We start from the raw sequence: 19,416 nt of genomic DNA on the forward strand, positions 1-19,416 counted from the left end.
GTGCAGATATTTCTGCAGATTATATGACATCTAATTTCACACAGTGCATCAACAAGGTGGCAGCACTGCCTAAAATTAATCGCCGGCTATCAATGTTATCGATGTGTCGAGTCATTGTTTTGTTTTGGTTCCTGATAAACTCCTAAAATTTGAGCAACATGAGTTTTCTGTTTATACTTAGTTGGATTTCATTAGCTATACAGATCACCTTCATGACACTGTCTATAGGTACATAGGTTAACAGCAAACTATGAAATATATCTTTAATTTATACACTTTTACAGTGGCTGGCCTCTACTATCTGGCCGAGCTGGCAGAGGAGTACACAACGCCAGCTCGACGTTGTATACTATTTATGATTAGTTTCACAATATTTGTATACCTTCTCCTGATATGTTTTGAGGACTTTTCATGGACCATGATGCTGTGTGGATTAGTAGCGCAAGGCTTCCATTTCAGTATAATGAATAATTTTCCCTTCATACAATTGTTTTCGGTGCCCTTAATTGGATCCGTGGCAATGCTGGTGATAAATCATGTGCTCGCATTTCAATATTTCACTAGCGTCTATGTACCGTTCACACAGGTGAGCCATGGAGATATCCAGTAGGTCATATCTTATGTCATTGAATTTGTGTATTCCCGTTTTAGGTACTTGCTTACTTTACCATCTGCCTGTGGATGGTTCCCTTCGCTCTGTTCGTCTCGCTCAGCGCCAACGATAATGTGCTGCCCACCACGGTCAGCGGCAACGACCGGCTCATGGGCAGCAGCAATCCGGATGTGGTCAGCAATTACTTTTCGCGTAATAAGAAGGTCGGACTGCTATCGTTCTTCAACTATATTAAAGAGACGTTGCTGCCGGGTCGCAGCAAGAAATCGTTTTAGCTAGGATAACTAAAGACTTGATAATCAATTGTGTAAAGGATATCGGGCGTAATCCCTAGTTATTTATTTTGTTTTCATGCGCTGTAACATTTTAGTAGTATTAATATGAATATTTTGAATGGATCGGATCAGAGAACTATTTGCTCTGGACCTTAAGGGTGCCATTGGCCATTCCAAAGTAGCATTTGTGTGCCATGTTGACGAATAGACCAGTCTCCAGGACACCCGGTATCATAGATATTGCCTTATTCACCTCGTCCCAGTCGTATTCACGTTTCGCAACAAATCTCCAGTCTAACAGAAAATTCCCGTTGTCGGTGACAATGGGCCCAGCCTTCTTCAGGGCAATACGTAGCTGTGCTTCGCCCCCAAAGAGCTCCTCGATCTTATGCTTGACTGGCACATGGGCTATCGGCGCAACCTCAATGGGTATGCCCTTGCACCATTGCTCGCCCAGGCGGAGCGAGCGCTTTGTATAGTCTGCCACGATGACAACTGTCTTGGCGCACGAGGCAACTATCTTCTCCTGCATCAGGCAGCCGCCGCCGCCTTTGATTAGCACCAGGCTGCTGTCCACTTCGTCGGCGCCATCAATATAAACATCGATTTTATAATTACGATCCAGATCGCCCAATGTGAGATTGTGATCGAGTATCAGTTGGCGTGCTTGGAACGATGACGGCACGCAGATCAATTCTGGCAGTGTGCCCTCCTTCCAGACGCGCTCCGCAAGCCGTTGGACGACAAACACGATGGTTGAGCCGCTACCAATGCCCAAAACTTTCGTATCCTCGGTCACATATTGATCCACGGCTGTTTCGGCTGCTAGCCTCTTTGCTGCGTCCAGTTCAATAATGTCGTTCATTTCGCTGCAGAATGTGCGTCTCGAGATTGTACTTTTCGAGTGGATGGGAGATCGAATACAAAGTCCAATTAATTGTGGCAAATGCGGTTGCAACAAGTCTCGGCGCAGCAACAACGACTTCAACATGTGCTTCAACTTTTAGGTGCCTTGGCTTCAAATTCACGAATCGAGTTTCAACTCGAATGACACGAGCTGAAATTGGGTTCCATTTGTTAGTATCTTGTGTTGTGTTTAGCTCTCTGTTTAGCTTTAATAGCTCAACACAATGAATATATGAAATTTATTTCCCGGCGCATTTGATATCAACTTAATAGCTAGAAAAATGTTCATATAAAGATATATTATATATATTATCTCTTATTGTTTACACTTTACTGTGTTATCCACTTTCAGCCAATGTCATGTGGCCATAGCCGGAGTGCTCTAAAGCTTTATTCGATAGTATCGATAAATGTTAAACTAAATCAGCCCTGTATTCACGAAGGGCGTTTTAAAGGTCGAAAGCTTATATGCAATTGGCGGCAAGAATTCAAAAATATAAAGTTGAATTGGGAAAGATGAAAAGCGAAAAAATTGCTATTGCAGATTACAGATGACATAAATAATATCTAAAATAATAAGTAAGTAACTGTAATAAGTAAGTAACTGAGGCTGATAAATGTTATTAAGCGATATGAAGGTGTTAAAGGTTTTTTAAATAAAAAAAACCTAGAGCTACTCTATTTAAAAACACTATATCTATTATAATACATATATTCATAAGGGAAAAAGTGAAACGCATCACGGTTAGCTGACGGAAATGCGCCAAAAGTAGGGAGCCCAGTTCCACAATTATAGTTCTGGATGCAATCGAGACAATGCAGCGAAAACAATTTGGACAGCAACAGCAGCAGTAGCAACAACAGCAACAGCAGCAGCAACAGCAACAACGGCGAGAAGGAAAACAAACAGAACGAAAATGCAGGAGGAACCACAATACAAAAGTCGTTTAAAGTTAAACGCTATCCTTGATAATGATAAGAAATGGTTGCAAAACCATTAAAAGCATTCCCTCTTGGCTTAGATGAGTGCGAGAAAAGGACGTGCCAGTGCTGACCAAAGAAATAAAATGAGGGGAATTCCCCTTGAAAGGCCGACCACAGCCGGCTGCAGCTGTTGGAATATTACGTCTTAGACGTAACTGCTTGGATTATTTCAGTGCAGGGTATTTGAGGAAATTTAATACTTTTAGTGCACAAAGCGAAAACTGTTGAATGGAATTGCGATAAAGCTGAAAAGCAAACTACAATCACAAAGGTGATTGCAGATTTTCCCTTGCAAAATGGAACACAAACTGAATGCCAAGCCAACAGCAACGAGACTACCAAACCCAAATACAAATACACGAAATAAAGAAGCACAATTCGTTAGAGGTAAGGAAATGCCAAAAAGATTTGTGTTAATGGATTTCACTATTAAAGAAATGAATTTCGAATGCAACGCAGTATGAAAAGGAAACATCCTTCATTTTGCATGATTGCACAACGAATATGAATCTACGATGTGGCCAAGCTGAGGTTTGTCAGTACAAATTAATGTGTCAACTATTGAATTGAATTTCAATTGTGTGCTTATTGGTAAAGTTTGGATAAAGAATGTATAATTTAGTCAGGATTTAGCTAAATCTGTGCACTTTTGCAGGGGGCTTAGCTTAAATATTAAGACAGTTATGCATAGACGGCGTGGTTAGTAGATAGAATAAGTACCATAAGTATCTTATAGATAAAATTTCATCTTATGCTGATTTTTATGTATCAACATAAATATTCAAATGGCATGGTGTTTACTGACTTTATGTGAAATATAATAATTTTACCATAGAATATCATCAAATGGCATACATACCATATGTGACGTTTTATAAGATCAATAGATGTATATGCTGGCATATGAATTTAGTAAAATTAGCTTCCGGAAATCGAAAATACATAGATTGTGTAAAATAATCTAAATTTGAATTCTCAAAATTTTAATTTTTTATTTTAATTAAAAGAATAGAGATTTGTTTAATTATATAGATTTATTTTATAGAATTCCATATTTAACTTATGATTACGAGACAATAGAAATATTTAAATTAAATAGATGGGCGCGATATAAAATCGAGCATAGGTCAATCAATCAACTTTTCATTAATTAAATTTGTATTTATTAAGTGAATTAATAGCATGATTCGCAATTTATAAAGCAGCGATTACTATTCACCTTGACGTTTGCATTAATGTTGCAAATCAACTGTAGTGTCTAGCTAACATTAATGTTAACAGGTAACTGTAAATTGGATTGCATTTCAATTATATGCACTTACGGCCTGTCCCATTTGACAGCTCTGGCAAATCGAGTGCTAACAATTATGCTACCTTTTTGGCTAGGGTATTACGAATGTCAATACAAACATCAATTACGTGAAACAAAAGTCCTGCACACACACATATGCACACAGACACACACACCAGATGTGGGCAGCATAAAAATTGTTAATTAAAGGAATGCATTGTTTAATGTGCCCCTCGTGGGCCACAGTCGAACACCTGGCTGCATCCCCGCGAGGGCCCATCGCCTGATGCTCGACGCCCGCTCAATTACACGCACAAACTTTGCACAAAAAAAAAAAAAAAAAAAAAAAAAATAGAAAAAAGAACTTGAAAAGGCCAGCAATTGCAAATGGAGCCGCGCGACCCAGATGTGTTGCCATCCGATGGCGTTTTCCATTATAGCGCCTAAATAGCGCAGAGGAATGGAATAAAAGTGCAGAAAAAATGGGATTGCAGGCGCGGCTCGTTTCTCCCCTATTTCAGTTTTTTCCCTTTTCCCTTTTCCATTTTTTGTGCTCCATCGAATCAGAGTTATGATGGCATCTCCACGGCCCTGCTGATGACGACAATGTCAGCTTGAGGCCCCCGGGCCGGGACAGGCCTTGGCACGGCGCGGCTCTGCACTGCACTGAACGACTTTTCCGATGGGAACAATTTATAATTTGATTAGCACATCGCTGACTGCACACGGAAACAGAGCAGAGGCAGCCAAAGGGACGCAAAGTTCAGCGGAAGTGCATCTGAATGCATTGAGGCTGCCGAATAGGCATCGTCCATTCACTCTAAGTCTTATCTCTCGAGCTACCTATTGAGTATGCAAAAATTGAGATGGCGCCGCGGGATGGGCCGGCCATGGCGCATCACACTCCGTTAACCGCCTGCCAGCCAAGACAATGACAAATGATGATGAAGTGACACTACGCCCCACTGCGGTCCCACTAAAAGGTTTTTAGAGAAAGGACACTCGCCCCAGAAGCTTATCTTTAGCTTTCAATTAATATTACAAGTGGCTTTTTTATTGCATCCCAACCGCAGCACAACAACAATCTAGCCATAATAATCAGTTTTCAGTTTGTGTGACTGTGTGTGGGTGGATCAACATAAACAAAGCGAATTTGCAAGCTGCACGGTGACAAAAAACAAAAAAGAAAAAGCAAAGGAGGCATAACAAAAGCAAACACAGATACAAAAAGACAAGGCTCTGCTCTGCTCAGCTCAGCTCAACTCAGCTCTTAAAGGATTCGCCGCACAAGCAACGCCCCCATGGAAATTTTCCCATTCATTCATTAAACAATAAATAGCAAATTCTGCTAGGGGCGTGGCGTCCTCCAAATAGATTAATGGCCGCAAACAAAAACCCTGATGCAAATCAATTTATTATGCTGCCTGCAGACAGCGTTGACCGCTGCATAAAATTTAGAGTACAACAATAAAATATACAGAATTTAATAATCAAATAAAACATTTATTTCGCTTCACTTGACGAACAACACACCTCGAGACCCCACGTTCCATGGCCAACTGTTGCCCCGAAAGGTATTGCCCGCCGCCTGGTTAGCCCGGAATTTGGTTAATATACCGTACTGCAATGGGGACCATGCCCAGCGGCGTGGATCTGAAGCGATTCCTGTTGACCACTTGCGTCGCCCTCAGTTGATTCATCTCCAGCCTCACCAGCTCCATATCCCGCTCGTACAGCTCCCGCATGCGATTCTGTCGGATTATAATGCTGTAGACATGCGCCTCCTCCACCTCACCTCTGATGCGACTCAGGACGAGATTGAGCGCAGAGTTCCTGGAGCCGCTGCTGCCCAGGCAGTCGCGCCGGTTCATCAGAGAGTTTCTGTGTGAAGCAACTGTTCAACTGAGATGATTGCCAATTGCATTCAAATGCAAATACTTACAAACTTGATGGCATTTTGAAATTATACCAGAAACACTACGATAAATCGAAAACGATCTATATATAGAAAAACAAAATAACACACAATAAAAGCAGTTGTAAAAATCAAGTCGAAGGCAACTTTTACACAGAGTTTCTCTCTTGAAACATAGGCAATCAGTTTAAGTGCTTGTCAAGTTTAACAGAGGGTGTCATACTCTGACACCATGACAATTTTGAGAGTTCAATAAAGTTTTGTTTTGTTCCGTTTGAATTTCTTGTGAAACTTAACTTTCTGCTATAACATTTAAGTTCAGTTCACTCAGATATATTTTCTGTTAAACTGCTAGTCAAGCTTAGCAGCTGGCTGTCAGGCTGAATCTATAAAAAATTCCATCTGAATACAAATTAAATTGCCTGTCCACTCCAGCAGCTGGCTATATATATTTAATGATATTTAAGTTGTATTTTATTATTATTTTATATTCATATTTTAATTCAGCAAGCAAGTACATGTTAAGTCTAGCAACTGGTTGTTAAGCACAAATGTCCATTTAAAAAGCTCTAGGGCAATTAAAGCTGTTATCAGGTTCAACACTTGGTTTACTGCCCGATTTATAAACATCTTTTCAGTTAAGCCAAGCTTAGTTTAGCAATATCTCAGTTTAGTTTAAGTCAGCCAGTCAATTTTAACAGTCGGCTGTCAGACAAAATCCATGGTAATCCTTAAATTAAACTAAAGTCTCTTTTCGGTAAGAAATACGTTTAGGTAAAGTGCTTGTCAAGTCTAGTAGGTGGTGTCACGTTCAATTATCATGGCGTTAATTAACAAAATGAAATATCCCATTGATTTGGCACGTGAATAACCACATGAGTGCTGCTGCCAGGAAGGAAGCCTTTGAATATGAAGTAGCTTACGCACTTAGCCGCGTGTGGGTGTCAGCTCATTGAAGGTCGTTTAGCAGCTGGAAATGTGGCAGCAGCTAAATGAACCACAAACAAACAGACCGACACAGCGACAGACAGATGGACGGGCCAACTTGTTGGCCTATGTCCGGTTACAAGCGCTGCTCCATTTAAATCAAATGTCAGCGCAGTGCTCAACTGCTGTTGGAGCTTTTAAGTGCAAACACTCGTAGCACATAGCCAGCAGAGAAAACGCAATCAATTTTATTGGAAACGCGCAGCTCCATTCGAGTGGGTAATGAGTGGGTCGGATGACAACCACTTGTAATTATCCAGATCGGAATTTCATTAGAGTCTATTAAAGCGAAGATAACTTAAAAAGTACTCGGAATAGCAGTTGCTAGCTAAACAACCTCTTTTGGCTCTTACTTACTTCTTAGATGGGGTGGGGGAGGGGTGCTTGGGGCTGTGTGGTGGAGTGGGCGAGAAGTTGGGAATTGGCAAACAACGAAAAGCCAACACAAATCGTTGTTCGGCACAATTGCAGCACCCTAAAGTCAACTGTGAGTAGGTGGCAGGAGGCGGCGGTGGGCTAGCAGGAGGCAGATGGCTACAATCAGGTGTGTAATTGCAATACGAATTGGTCAAGTGTAACAATGTAAAGACGCCAATACGAAGACACGCACACAGACAGGGCTGACACCTACACACACACACACACACACACACAGATACAGAAATCAATTGGACACATGAACTTATGCAGCCAACAACTGGAACTGAAACGGGAAGTGGAACTGGAGCTGAAGTTAGAGCTGGGACTGCAACTGTGAAGAAGGAGGAAGAAAATCAAATTGCAAATTGCATTCAAGTGTCACGTGCATGGACACATTTTTGGATCCGTTGCCAGCAGCCCCAATCGAATGCCCCCTGTAATGTCGTGACATTTGGGCGCGCTTTTGCCCTCTTCTCTCTCCCAATACTGTTGGGTTATTGCAATCGCCGCCAAGGCAATCAATGCCAGAGACATGAACTCCCAAAGTGCATGTGTTATAGTAGCACAAAAGTCACCCACACACACACACACACACACACACACACACACACACTCGCACACACACAGAGTCAGTGAGTGTAACACATGCACCTGCGTCATGCTGCACTTTTCGCTGCTCTGTTCCGGGTCTAGCGAGGGGTTGGGGTAACATTCATTATGTTGACCACGCTGTCACATTTGCTACGTGACATTTTGCTAACTGCCCCCAAAAAGAGGCAAAAGAGTCAAAGCACTGTCAACTGCAAATCTAACTTCACCTATCAGTCCCATTTCCATGGCCAATCCAAGCGCCGAGCACAAAAAACTTTGCCGAGCTTGCACATAATAGCTTAAGAGTCGCAATAAACCTGATCACTTCAGTAAGTCCCATATAATACTAGCATTTGGAATAGTTGCAAAGATTGCTAATGCTTCCTTTTAAGCATCGGAGTTATTTAACAATTTTTTATTTGAGATAAAATGTTACATTCCGTTGAGCTTAAAAAATTGGTGTCCGCACTGTAACGGTCAGCTGGAGTAAAAATAAGAAATAAGTTGAAATAATGTTATGAAGGATTAATAATTATTGTTAAAAATAATCAGTTGTATATATATTTTTATTTATTTATTTTTTTAAATTTTATTTAATATTAAAAAAATATATATTTTTTTTATATACACATATGTATATATTTCATTTACTTTCTTCATTACTTTCGTCGAACATCTGATTTAATCAGTTTAATGATAATCAGTTTTTTTTCTATTTTACTTTTTTGTTGCTTAATTTATCTTGAACATTTTTGTAGCATTCAATAAACAAACTTATTTTTAACAGAGATCAGCTATTGCTAAATTTAAAGGTTTATGGATGCAGCTCCAGTAATATAAGACCTGGCTTGGCAAAACGATCATGTTCCAACTTTTAAGAATCAATTGAGATTGTGGGGAAATATATGAGACAAAATATAATACATACTGAAGCATCAATAAAATAATTCAATATTGTAATAAAAAATGCAAAGGTCTTTTTGCCCATATCTATACTTATATAATTTAAATGATTAAATCAAATGAAGTATTTAATTGTAGGATTTCCAACAAGCTCCTAACCTTATATAAAGCTTTATCGTTTCTAGTTTAGCTCAGACTCTTGGCGTTACTTGCTACACATCTTCAGGTAACTGCGCTTCCCTGGTTAACAGCTGGCCATGCTCACATTATCGGAATGGGCTTTGGTTCTGCTTGGGTCCGACTCTAATCGCCCTCAACTAGCTGTTTAAGCTGGCAGAGCTGTCGCATTACCGCATTCGCCGGGTCTTTTGAAGTAGTTTGATTTGGAAATTAGTGACTCACAGCGGTGGCTGCTCTGTGGGGGTAGGGGGTGGGTTTGAGGCTGGGTGCATGTGATAGATGTTTGTATCCTTGTGGCAGACTCGGTCAATCGCATCGCCATTACAATATACAAAGTTATGGCAATGCTGCACTGGGGAATCCAGAGTCCTTTTAACTGCATAGCACTGCCGTGCAGTTCAAGTTGCTTTTTGAGCTGTTGTGGATTTGTATCGAGATTGCAGCACAGTCAGCTTCAAATTACAAGCAAATAAAGCGTCAAACAGCACGCCCACCCACCCATAGCAGGAGCAGCAGGAGCAGCAGGAACGGCAGCAGAGTTGAGTTATGAACGTGCTGGGAACAGGAAGCCCAACGAATCGAAGCCAGAGGCAATGAGCCCAACACCAGGAACAGTTGTAGCCGGCCATTGAATGCAAGCACAAGAAAGAAGAGAGAAGGCAAAGTAAATGTGCAAACATTTATTTATGTGCCAGCTATGCAGCACTTTAAAGCACTTCAATTGCCCTGATTCATTCAGTGTACTGGGAGCCCCTGCTCCAGCAGCAGCAGCAGAAGCAGCAGCAGCAGCAGAAGTTCCAGTTGTAGCTGCAGCTGAGGGGAAGATTGGGGCTGGTAACCCAAACAAATGCTGTTCGAGTGGATGCTGGACAACGCTTACAAATGACACTAGGCGAGCTGTCTGGCTGCCTTGCCCTGTGTGTCTAGCTGTCTGTCAGGTAGTTTTGCCAATTCAAATTTCAAATTTGTCGAGAATTTGCAATTGCATTCTTCTAGAGTCCGCAGCCCAGCCAGCTCCACCTCAAGCACAACCCTATTGCATTAATATGCCAGGCTGTGGCTCATGTGGCATATGCGTGCCCCCGCCTCAGCTCCCCTTGCCGGCCCACAGCTGACCCTAGGCTGCATACATTCCACAGCAATCGAAAATGGAATTAAATGTTTTGCAAACACTCGAACGCGTTTGCCGTTACCGAGGCTAAACCAGCAGCAACAACAACAGCGGCAGGAGTAGCGGGAGCTGCAGCAAGAGCGGCAACAATAACAAACAACAGCAGTATTTCCACAGGATATAAATTAAATTTTATTGCCAACTTTGGTCCGTTTGCGCTGTAAATTGTGATGGATTCCCGCCATTTGGCTTGTATAGTTGTAACACCATAAAGGCACATAAATATACCAGCTCGCACAAGCACATTACCTACATATATACATATCTATGTGTACATATATGAGCAGAAATATAAGTATGCACGTTGAATTAGTGTGCGAACTAATGAATAACAATTATCCGTAAAGCATATCGAGGCAGTAAATTAACTCTGTATCCCATATGAATAGAGCAAATTCTTTACTGCGGTAATATTTCTAATCTGGGCACTATGCTGCTGCTGCTGCTGCTGTACAAATGTGTATTTGTAATAGCGGGCAGCGATACCTGACGTCATGCAATATGAGAAGCGTGTATGATTTGAAGGGAATATGATTTGTATCCAACTGTTTGCTAATAACATTTGTATTGTATTACTGCATTGTATAGAAAATAAGTAAAAGACAGCGATAGGTATTTCCTCCAAGTATTTTGTAATCCAAGTATTTCCATTAAGTATTTCTTCCAAGTAAGTCCAGAAAGTCCAGTCAGTCTTCAAGTGAAGAAAATACTGATTCCTCCATTTATTTTCTCCAAGTAATTCCTTGAAGTATTTCCTTTAAATATTTCTTCCAACCATTTCTTCCAAGTATTTTCTTCAATTGAAGAAATTAATTATTCCTCCAATTATTTCCTCTTAGTATTTCCTCCCAGTAGATCCTCCTAGCATATCCTCTTAGTATTTCCTCTTAGTGTTTCTTCAAATATTTCACTTCACTCTACTACACTGCCCTCCACTAACCTCCACTAGGCTTGGGCGACTGAAGAAATATTGTAGCTGCTGCCTTTTATATAGGGATACTTTCACTTAAAGCCTCAGTCGCGCTCAAATGTTGAGCCAGGTGCCAGGTAGAGATCGTTGCAGTCGAGCTTTAAGTGATCAATGGAAATACACTCTACTGCTGCGATTCTAGATTGTTTTTACTCAAATATAAATTAGGGAAACAGGGAGACAGACAGGGAGAAATATGAATGTATGTGTGTAAATAGCTTATTTGCATAACTGTTAACACACGAGCAGATGAACTAATGGAACGAGGAATGGCACGGCTAGTAGGATTTTAGTGACAAGAGTAAATAGTAGAAAAAAATTAGAATAGATTGATCTAAGCTCTTTTAAGAAGTTACCAATAATCGAGCGATAGCTACTCTTAAATTGCAGTGCTATACGTAGCACTGGTTGCAGGCCGCAGTATCAGCTTAGCTATATACTTATATATTCATATATCTGCATATGTATGTCAGAGTACCAACACAACAATTTCAGCTGACTAATTGTTTGATAGTTGTGGCATGTAGAGTCTTAAAATGCCATGTTTACTGCCAACAGAGTCGATCAATTGAAGTATGCATACTACTGCTATATCTACATATATATAAATGTGTATATATATATATTATATATATTCAGTGTCAACTATTATGTGCGCACATTAGTTTAGTATTTCGCTGGCATTTAGCAACGCCCATCGCATTATTATTTGACAGAGCGAAGACTTTTCAGTTTTAATGAGCACTTGAGCGAGTTTTTCATTACTTGGCTTGGCGTCGCATTAATTAACAAAAAATGTTTCGCTATCCGAAAGAAAAGGGCGCAATAAGACACATGAGCTCCCGCCCGAGGCACATCTGAAAATGTTGCTGACGGCTGCCAAGGAACAACAGCAAATAAAAAGTCGCCACTAAGTAGAGTTGTTTTTCCCCTATTTTTGTTGTTTTTTTTTTTGTAGTTTTGCAAATGTTGTCCATTTCTCCTCGGCTCGTTGGGAAGATGGGGATGGGGGCTGTTGCACTTGGCGTTAAAAAAGCGGAAAATCGCAGCACATTTTTGCTTTTTAATTAAGCCCTCCATTTTTTATGTGCCTCTCGAAAGCGACACGGCGTGATTCGCTCCGTGCACGAAGTGTGAGAATAGTTTATTTGCCAACAAAGCCCGAAAGGGCGAGAAACACGTGCGTGCCAAGAGCCGAACACGGACGAGGGTCGGGGTGGATCAGAGCAGCGTAGGCAACGCAAATCCCGTTGGCCAAATGACAAGGCACACTACATAAGAGTCTAATTGAAGGGCAGAGCATGTCATTTTATTTGGCAACCCAATACGGTAGCCTGATTTACTCTGAAATAATTATGCACACGTATTTTGTAGCAAACTAGTTTACTACTTTTACTTTTATGTGTTTTGATAACGTTGGAAGATTTGAAAGTGAAATTTAACTCTGCTCAAGCTAGAGTATGGAATGTAGAGGCGATCGGGTGGGATTGACAAATACGCTCCCATAAATGAACGTAATAAATTTAATATAAATTTTTTTATTTATTTATTTATATGGGACACTTTATTTTTCATCAATTACTGCATATTTAACATTTTTTTTTTAAATTTAAGAGTACAGGACACATTGTCCGTTTCTACTTAAATATAATTATAATTATAATTATAATATGGAAATTGATTCAAAATATATTTGAATAGATGTGTATATACATCTATTTTAAAATTTATACATTCATTTTTATACAATTTTGAAAAAATATAAATTATAAAATATATGATTATGATTATTAATTTAAATTTATTTAATTTAGTTTTCATTAAAATTATTAAACTTATATATTAAATGAACAATTTAAAAATATTAAGTATCCGCCACCTTTCTACAAATGTGTGATTTGATTGAATGTAGTCTAATCTATTTGAAAATTTTTACATTTACTCAAATGTAAATTAGAATTAAAATATTTTTAAGCACCACAACTTATTTTATTGCACACTCTGTCCTACTCTTTGGTTTTTTGGTTTTAGTGCCAAAAAAAAAGTGAGGTAAGGCGTGCCTATGTTACAGAATTAAAGTTTATTTCACATTAAAAATCTCTGTATACTATTTAGAGTGCACTCCAAAAATTAAGCATTCCGTACACTGTGCGGTGTGTTGGTGCATTATAAAGTATTGTCACTCAGCATAGACCGCAGTAAATCTCCGACAGAACATCTCTCAACAATCAATATCAATAACAACAATTCCACACAAACAAAAAATAAATTATGATGCAAAAATACTCATTGAAAATGTTAATTCGAAAATTGTTGTTAAGCCTCGTTAAGTGGAATTCCTGGTAAGCCGTAAAGCCAGGTAATTTTGAAAAATACTGATCCCTTGCAATTTCAAATTATCGGGATTCCTCTGTATATCTACTATATTGAGGTCTTTCCGCGTGCGTGAACACATGGACGGCTCAGCATCTTGAATGAGAGCGGATTTTGTTCGACGAAGGGAAATTCTTGGACCAATAAAAATCAAGCATGAACATGGAATCTACGAGTATTTCCAACATCAAAGTTATTGAGCATGGGGTACTACGGAAAAACCATTTGCCTCATGCTCTGGACTTAGGTTATTAGTTAAGCACTTTAAATTAAAGACGTTGGTCAAAGGACCGAAGATCTATTGAACATAAAGTATGTTTCAATTTAAGGCATGTTAAATTGCTATTACAACTAATCTAAATATTTAACATTATTATTACTTGTAATTTGTTTTACTTGGAATTACTTTAACCTTACAATAATGGGAAGAACATTTTGAAATCCTTTAAAGAGAAATGGGCATATTTTTATTTGTGAATTCAAGTAGTAAAATTATTTTATGCCCACATTCAACTTATTGTGTAACTTAGTTCCCTTCTGGGTGAACTTCCTTTTTAGAATTTAAATATACAAGGCAATTATTACAATCATATAGTATATCTATGAGACTTTCAATTTTAATTATAAAGTAAAACTATTATCATTGGCATAGCTCAAATGACATTTACTCAAACACTCGTTGCGCCCTCGTCGAGTCTTATAAATAGGGCAGAATGTTTGGTGGTGCAGTCAGTCAAAATCGGCGACAGCAACTGAACAGACGTGCGTATTATCAAGTCGAGTCGAGTCGAGTTGAGTCAAGTCAAGTTGTGTCAAGTCGAGTCGAGTTGAGTCTATTGAGAGTACATATTTATTCATTTGGATGTAAGGCACGAGCTTTGGAAACAACACGTAGTGAGAATAACATTAATTGATAAGAGGTGACCGAACGGTTAATAGGTGCGTGAGCAGAGCAGACGTGGAACTCAAACTGGTTTTAGGAACTCAATGATACGATACTGCAACGTTACGGGACTATAGTTGACCAGCTTTACGCCGAATATATTATACGAGTCAACCAGCCAGTCCTTGGGCTCGTCATCGTCGCCTTTGGGATCGGCTAGCTCTTTGCGCAGGGTCAGCAGAAACTCGCCCAGAACGATGCGGCGATGGGTCGGTGCGATTGGCTCGGGGATCTGCGATTCCTGCAGCACGTCCCTAATCTGCTGCAGCATCTCCTGCTGCTCCCCGGAGCTGGCAAAGTCGCACAAGTCGCGCAGTCCCACAAACACGATATTCGCATACACATAATTGCGTCCCTGCTCGACCAGGCGCTGCACGGATATGGGCACCACCTGGCACAGGTGCTGGCTCTCGAAGCGCACCAGCTTCGTGTACTGCAGGTTGCGCTGGCTCTGCGTGAGCCCGTAAATGGCGCAGGCGCCCTGATCCGTGCAGCAGCTGCGGATGCGGCTCCAGTTCGCCAGACGCACCGCCTCGATCATCAGGGAGGCCGCCTGTCGCACGCCCATCAGGAAATCGAATTCGTCGAAATCGGGGCCCAGCGCGCGGCGCAGCTTCCACATGCAGTAGCGCGAGCGGAGGCCACTGAGCCAGAGCATCAGAGATGGCCGCCAGCCCTGGCGGCGATAGCTCATATAACTCACTTCTCGATTTGGGGGCGTGCAGCGCATGGCACAGCGAATTAGCCACCAACATTTTGCTCGACCCTGGGGCAAAAGAGGCGACGGCACGGCTCGCACGGACTTAAGCATATCTAAACAATTGTGACTATAAAATTTTTAATTGCCGAAACTAAACACAAAAACAAACGCAACTGCGACTCAAAATACGATTTTTATTGAACAAGATTTCCCCAAACAAAAGAGAATTGATTTTTGGCCAAGTGGGGTTAACGATTTGAGGAGGTTTAGCTTCAATTTAATCGGACTGAATGGGTCAAATTTTATAAAAATTAAATATCCTTTTGTGATTCAATAGTTATGTATAAAATATGTTCATAAGTATTAAAACTAAGTAAACGTATACATATATACACATCGTCGTCTTTCCTCTATATATTACTTCATATTTGTAATTAAGTTAAATTTATTTTTATGTAGCGAAAATTTTAAATGAGGGATTGAGTCGTCCGTCTGTCTGTTAATCTGTCTCTTCGCATGTATTACCTCGTTGATCCTATCACTTACAGCTAGAGACTTTATAAGTAAGCCCCCACAACACGCAGAGATCGACTTGTTTCAAGCAATCGATCAATTTTTTCTTCTGCAATAATAACGATGATAGGCTTTCCTTAATGTACAGTGGTTCGTAGCCTATTTCCACTAGCACTTTGAAATATTTGATCGTTTATAAAAAATAAAAAATCAAACTTTTTTTTTTGGTTTATATTTATTTAAGCGCTGAATCTGTACAATGCAAGTATAGTACCTTAAAGTATAGTACCTAAAAAAAAAAAAAAAAAAAAAAAAAAAAACTAAAAAGCATAAATAGAATCTATAATTTTTTAAAGTAAATATTTCAAAAACATTTATGCACATACATAAGTAGATTTATCAGGGTATCTCGTAGTCGGTCACTAACTAGTCTTCCTTGGATTTTTTCACAGCATGCCTGAATTGATGTGCTGCATTGTCGGCCTTTTGCTGCCAGCTATCGTACTATCGCACGATAGTTCCTATCGGTTACCCAATGCACTAAAGCCGCTGCACTACGATCTGCGTATATTAACCCACCTGAATGCACCCCTAAATCTGAGCTTCGAGGGCAGTGTTAAGATCGATTTGCAAGTCCTGCAAAGCACGAGAGATATCACGTTGCATGCCAAAAACTTGACCATAGATGAGGCACGCATTACTTTGTCATCGCGCAGCGGCAGCAGAAGTCACAGCATAAGCCGCATTGAGCGCAATGAGACGCTCGAGTTTTACACCATGCGGCTGGATGGGGAGCTGCAGATCCATGAGCAGTACGTGCTAAGCATGCCCTTCAGCGCTGCCTTGAATGCCAATGATGTCGGCTACTACTCGAGCTCCTTTCGCGACCCAAAGACAAACCAAACGCAGTGAGCACAAGGACAGTTAGATCGTCGATTCAGTATTTGTATCCTTCGTGTTTCTCCCTCAGCTACTTGGCGGCAACACAGTTTTCCCCGACCTTTGCACGACTGGCCTTTCCGTGCTTCGACGAGCCGCATCTGAGAGCCAGTTTCCAGGTAACGCTGGGCTATCATAAGAACTACACCGGATTGAGCAATACGCCCGTCAGTAAATGCGTGGATCAGTAAGTTTCTGACCGGCTCAAAAATGCTTCGGGGCTTGAACAAGTGGCTTTCATTTCAGTGGCCGCCTTCAGGACTATGTGTGGTGTCAGCATGAGCCGCTGCTCAGCACATCCACCTATCTCGTGGCTTACGCTGTGCACAACTTATCCAGCCTTCCGGTGGTGCACAGTGAAACGCAGAACAACGTGTCCTTTCGCAGCTGGATGCCACCAGATGCGGTAAAGGACGGCACTTTCACTGCGAAATTAGCGCCAAGGGTCTTGAGCTATTTGGAGAAACTCCTGGAGTTCGCGTTTCCTTTGAGGAAGGTGGATCAGCTGGCGTTGCCTTCGCACAAATTCAGTGCTATGGAAAACTGGGGCCTAGTCACGTTCAAGCAGACCAGATTTGTCCACTACGATGACGAGCTAATGCAGGATAAAGAGGATAAGGCTTTCACCGTGGCACATGAATATGGACACCAGTGGTTCGGCAATCTGGTGGCCATTAATTGGTGGAACGATCTGTGGTTGAAAGAGGGACCCTCCACGTACTTCGCCAACCTGGCCCTGGATGCTCTAATGCCCGAGTGGGGCAGTCTCCAGCGCAGAGTGGCAAACGATTTGGCTACGTTCTTTTGCAAGGATATGTTCAACGATACAATCGCCATTTCACGCGATGTGCAGGATTCGAAGAGCATACTGGATCAGTTTACTCCGCATGTGTACGAGAAGGGATCCCTCACAATGCGCATGCTGCACAAGCTGCTGGGCGACGAGGCTTTCCTCATGGGCACACGCAACTATTTACGGAGACATGCTTATGACAGTGTTAGACAGTCGGATCTGTGGCAGGCCATGCAGGAGGCGGCACACCTGAAGGGCTCAGGTGGCATTCGTCTGTCGACTGTAATGGACAGCTGGACATTGCAAAAGGGCTATCCGCTTCTGACAGTGATTAGGAATTACAGTTCCAGTACCGTCTGGGTTGATCAGGCGCGTTTCATGCTGGGAGCTGATGGCGGGGAGCCCACTTGCTGGTGGGTTCCGCTCACGTTTGTTAATCAACGCCAAGGAAACTTTGACGAAACGCAGCCCCAGTTTTGGCTCGAGTGTCCAAGCGCGGGCAAGACATTACGCCTACTCAAGAACCCCGCCCCCAACGAGTGGATCATGCTGAATCCCCAAGTGAATAGCATTTATCGCGTCAACTACGACGAGCCCAATTGGCGAATGATTATCAAAACTCTCAACTCGGCTGACTATGGCTCTATTCACTCACTCAATCGTGCCCAATTGCTGGATGACCTCCTAATGTTGGCCGCCAGCCGGGTGCAGAGCTACGATTTGGCTTTCTCTATGCTGGAGTACTTGCCGCGCGAGGCAGACTTTTTGCCCTGGAATAGAGCCGTTGCTTTGCTGAAGGATCGCGGTCAGCTGCTGAGGGGCGAGCAGGAAAGGATCTTCCGAGTAAGCACTGCAAATGCAGATGATGTAGGCCAGGCAAAGCTCTTATCGATTACTGTTCATTGCAGACATTCATGAAGAAGCTGATGACACCGCTCTTCCTTCGCACTCCCCAGCTGAACTCGGCGCAGCTAAGAGCCAAGTCAGGCTCACTTGCTGCCCTTTATCGGCTGGCCTACAAGGAGGCCTGTCGCTACGGCGTGGCCCACTGCATCAGCCAGGTGGAGCGCCTGAGGCAAGACGATGGCAATGGCAGCCAGGTGCCGGCTAACTATCGGGACATTGTGGACTGCACGAGCATTGAGCTGGACAACAGTATGCTCTTCCAGTCTATACTGAAACGCTTTCGAGACACCGATTCCGATGCCAAAAGGAGTGTCTGGGCCTCAGCACTCGGCTGCAGTCGTGATTTTGTCCAGCTGCAGCCGTTCTTGGACTACTTAATACAGGCCACTGATAAGCTCACATACAATTACTACATGCAAGCGGTGACATCGGCCTTGGAGCGCAAGCACTTGGCCACAGAGATCGCCGATCACATTATGCAACATGCCAAAGCAATCAAGTAAGCTGACTGTATTCAGTTACCATTCATTATTTAACTCGCTCTCTCTCTCTCTCTCTCTCTCTCTCTCGCTCTAGCACCAAATTGAGTTTGAAGCAAATTCAAATCCTGCTCAATCGGATAATAGGCGATTTAATCACTGAGCTTGAGGACAATCAATTGAGGCAGCAATTGAGAGGCCTTGACAAATTTGAGGCTCAGCTACAGGCGGCACTCGATAGGCGTGACACCAATCGCTATTGGCTAATAGAACGTGCCGAGCACTTTATTAAAGCTTTAAGCAAATACGCCTAAGAGCCCTGGCTGAGGTGGCTAATTGAGAGTCAGCTGCGGCGGCTTTGGTTCTGTGAATAATAAAACTACATAGTCTAGTGCTTACATCCACAACTTGCTCATATGCCAAATTCCAGCTCTTGCTTAGCAGTCGAACGTCTGTGGTATTAATTAAGCCAATGATGATGACGATTCTTGGAATTGAAATTGAAAGGAATGCGTCGCCTTTCACTCGCCGCACAGCGCAAACGATGAACGCTCCAGCTTCCTG

General features: G+C 41.8%; 5 protein-coding genes across 7 annotated transcripts; 2 read left to right on the plus strand and 3 right to left on the minus strand.

The window, feature by feature from the left end:
* Nucleotides 1-85: 85 nt before the first annotated feature.
* LOC6580739 (protein TEX261) lies at nucleotides 86-1,011 on the plus strand. The gene is made up of 3 exons (XM_002006506.4): nucleotides 86-228; nucleotides 285-586; nucleotides 652-1,011. The coding sequence occupies exons 1-3, from the start codon at nucleotides 159-161 to the stop codon at nucleotides 886-888; spliced, it is 609 nt and encodes a 202-aa protein (XP_002006542.2). The 5' UTR covers nucleotides 86-158; the 3' UTR covers nucleotides 889-1,011.
* Nucleotides 917-2,034, minus strand: LOC6580740 (ribose-5-phosphate isomerase). Its single transcript, XM_002006507.4, has one exon. The coding sequence runs from the start codon at nucleotides 1,877-1,879 to the stop codon at nucleotides 1,025-1,027; it is 855 nt and encodes a 284-aa protein (XP_002006543.2). The 5' UTR covers nucleotides 1,880-2,034; the 3' UTR covers nucleotides 917-1,024.
* A 3,517-nt stretch (nucleotides 2,035-5,551) lies between these two features.
* Nucleotides 5,552-6,140, minus strand: LOC6580741. 2 transcript variants are annotated; one of them, XM_032730145.2, is made up of 2 exons: nucleotides 6,012-6,140; nucleotides 5,552-5,963 (listed from the first exon to the last, which is right to left on the minus strand). In XM_032730145.2, exon 2 carries the CDS (start codon nucleotides 5,938-5,940, stop codon nucleotides 5,662-5,664), a length of 279 nt encoding a protein of 92 aa, XP_032586036.1. In that variant the 5' UTR covers nucleotides 5,941-5,963; nucleotides 6,012-6,140; the 3' UTR covers nucleotides 5,552-5,661. The 2 variants fall into 2 exon arrangements, with proteins under 2 accessions (XP_032586036.1, XP_002006544.2); XM_002006508.4 differs by having other exon boundaries at nucleotides 5,552-5,950; nucleotides 6,012-6,137.
* An 8,153-nt stretch (nucleotides 6,141-14,293) lies between these two features.
* LOC6580743 (thyrotropin-releasing hormone-degrading ectoenzyme) lies at nucleotides 14,294-19,250 on the plus strand. Of its 2 annotated transcripts, none has more exons than XM_015164395.3 (6): nucleotides 14,294-14,341; nucleotides 16,188-16,643; nucleotides 16,706-16,861; nucleotides 16,921-18,310; nucleotides 18,376-18,872; nucleotides 18,950-19,250. In XM_015164395.3, exons 2-6 carry the CDS (start codon nucleotides 16,189-16,191, stop codon nucleotides 19,164-19,166), a joined length of 2,715 nt encoding a protein of 904 aa, XP_015019881.1. In that variant the 5' UTR covers nucleotides 14,294-14,341; nucleotide 16,188; the 3' UTR covers nucleotides 19,167-19,250. The 2 variants fall into 2 exon arrangements, with proteins under 2 accessions (XP_015019881.1, XP_015019882.1); XM_015164396.3 differs by having other exon boundaries at nucleotides 14,300-14,443.
* Nucleotides 14,412-15,551, minus strand: LOC6580742. The gene has a single exon (XM_002006509.3). It carries the CDS (start codon nucleotides 15,331-15,333, stop codon nucleotides 14,545-14,547), a length of 789 nt encoding a protein of 262 aa, XP_002006545.1. The 5' UTR covers nucleotides 15,334-15,551; the 3' UTR covers nucleotides 14,412-14,544.
* Nucleotides 19,251-19,416: the final 166 nt, after the last annotated feature.

Source organism: Drosophila mojavensis, unplaced genomic scaffold (genome assembly GCF_018153725.1).
Source record: "Drosophila mojavensis isolate 15081-1352.22 unplaced genomic scaffold, ASM1815372v1 contig_81, whole genome shotgun sequence".
NCBI lineage: Eukaryota > Metazoa > Arthropoda > Insecta > Diptera > Drosophilidae > Drosophila > Drosophila mojavensis.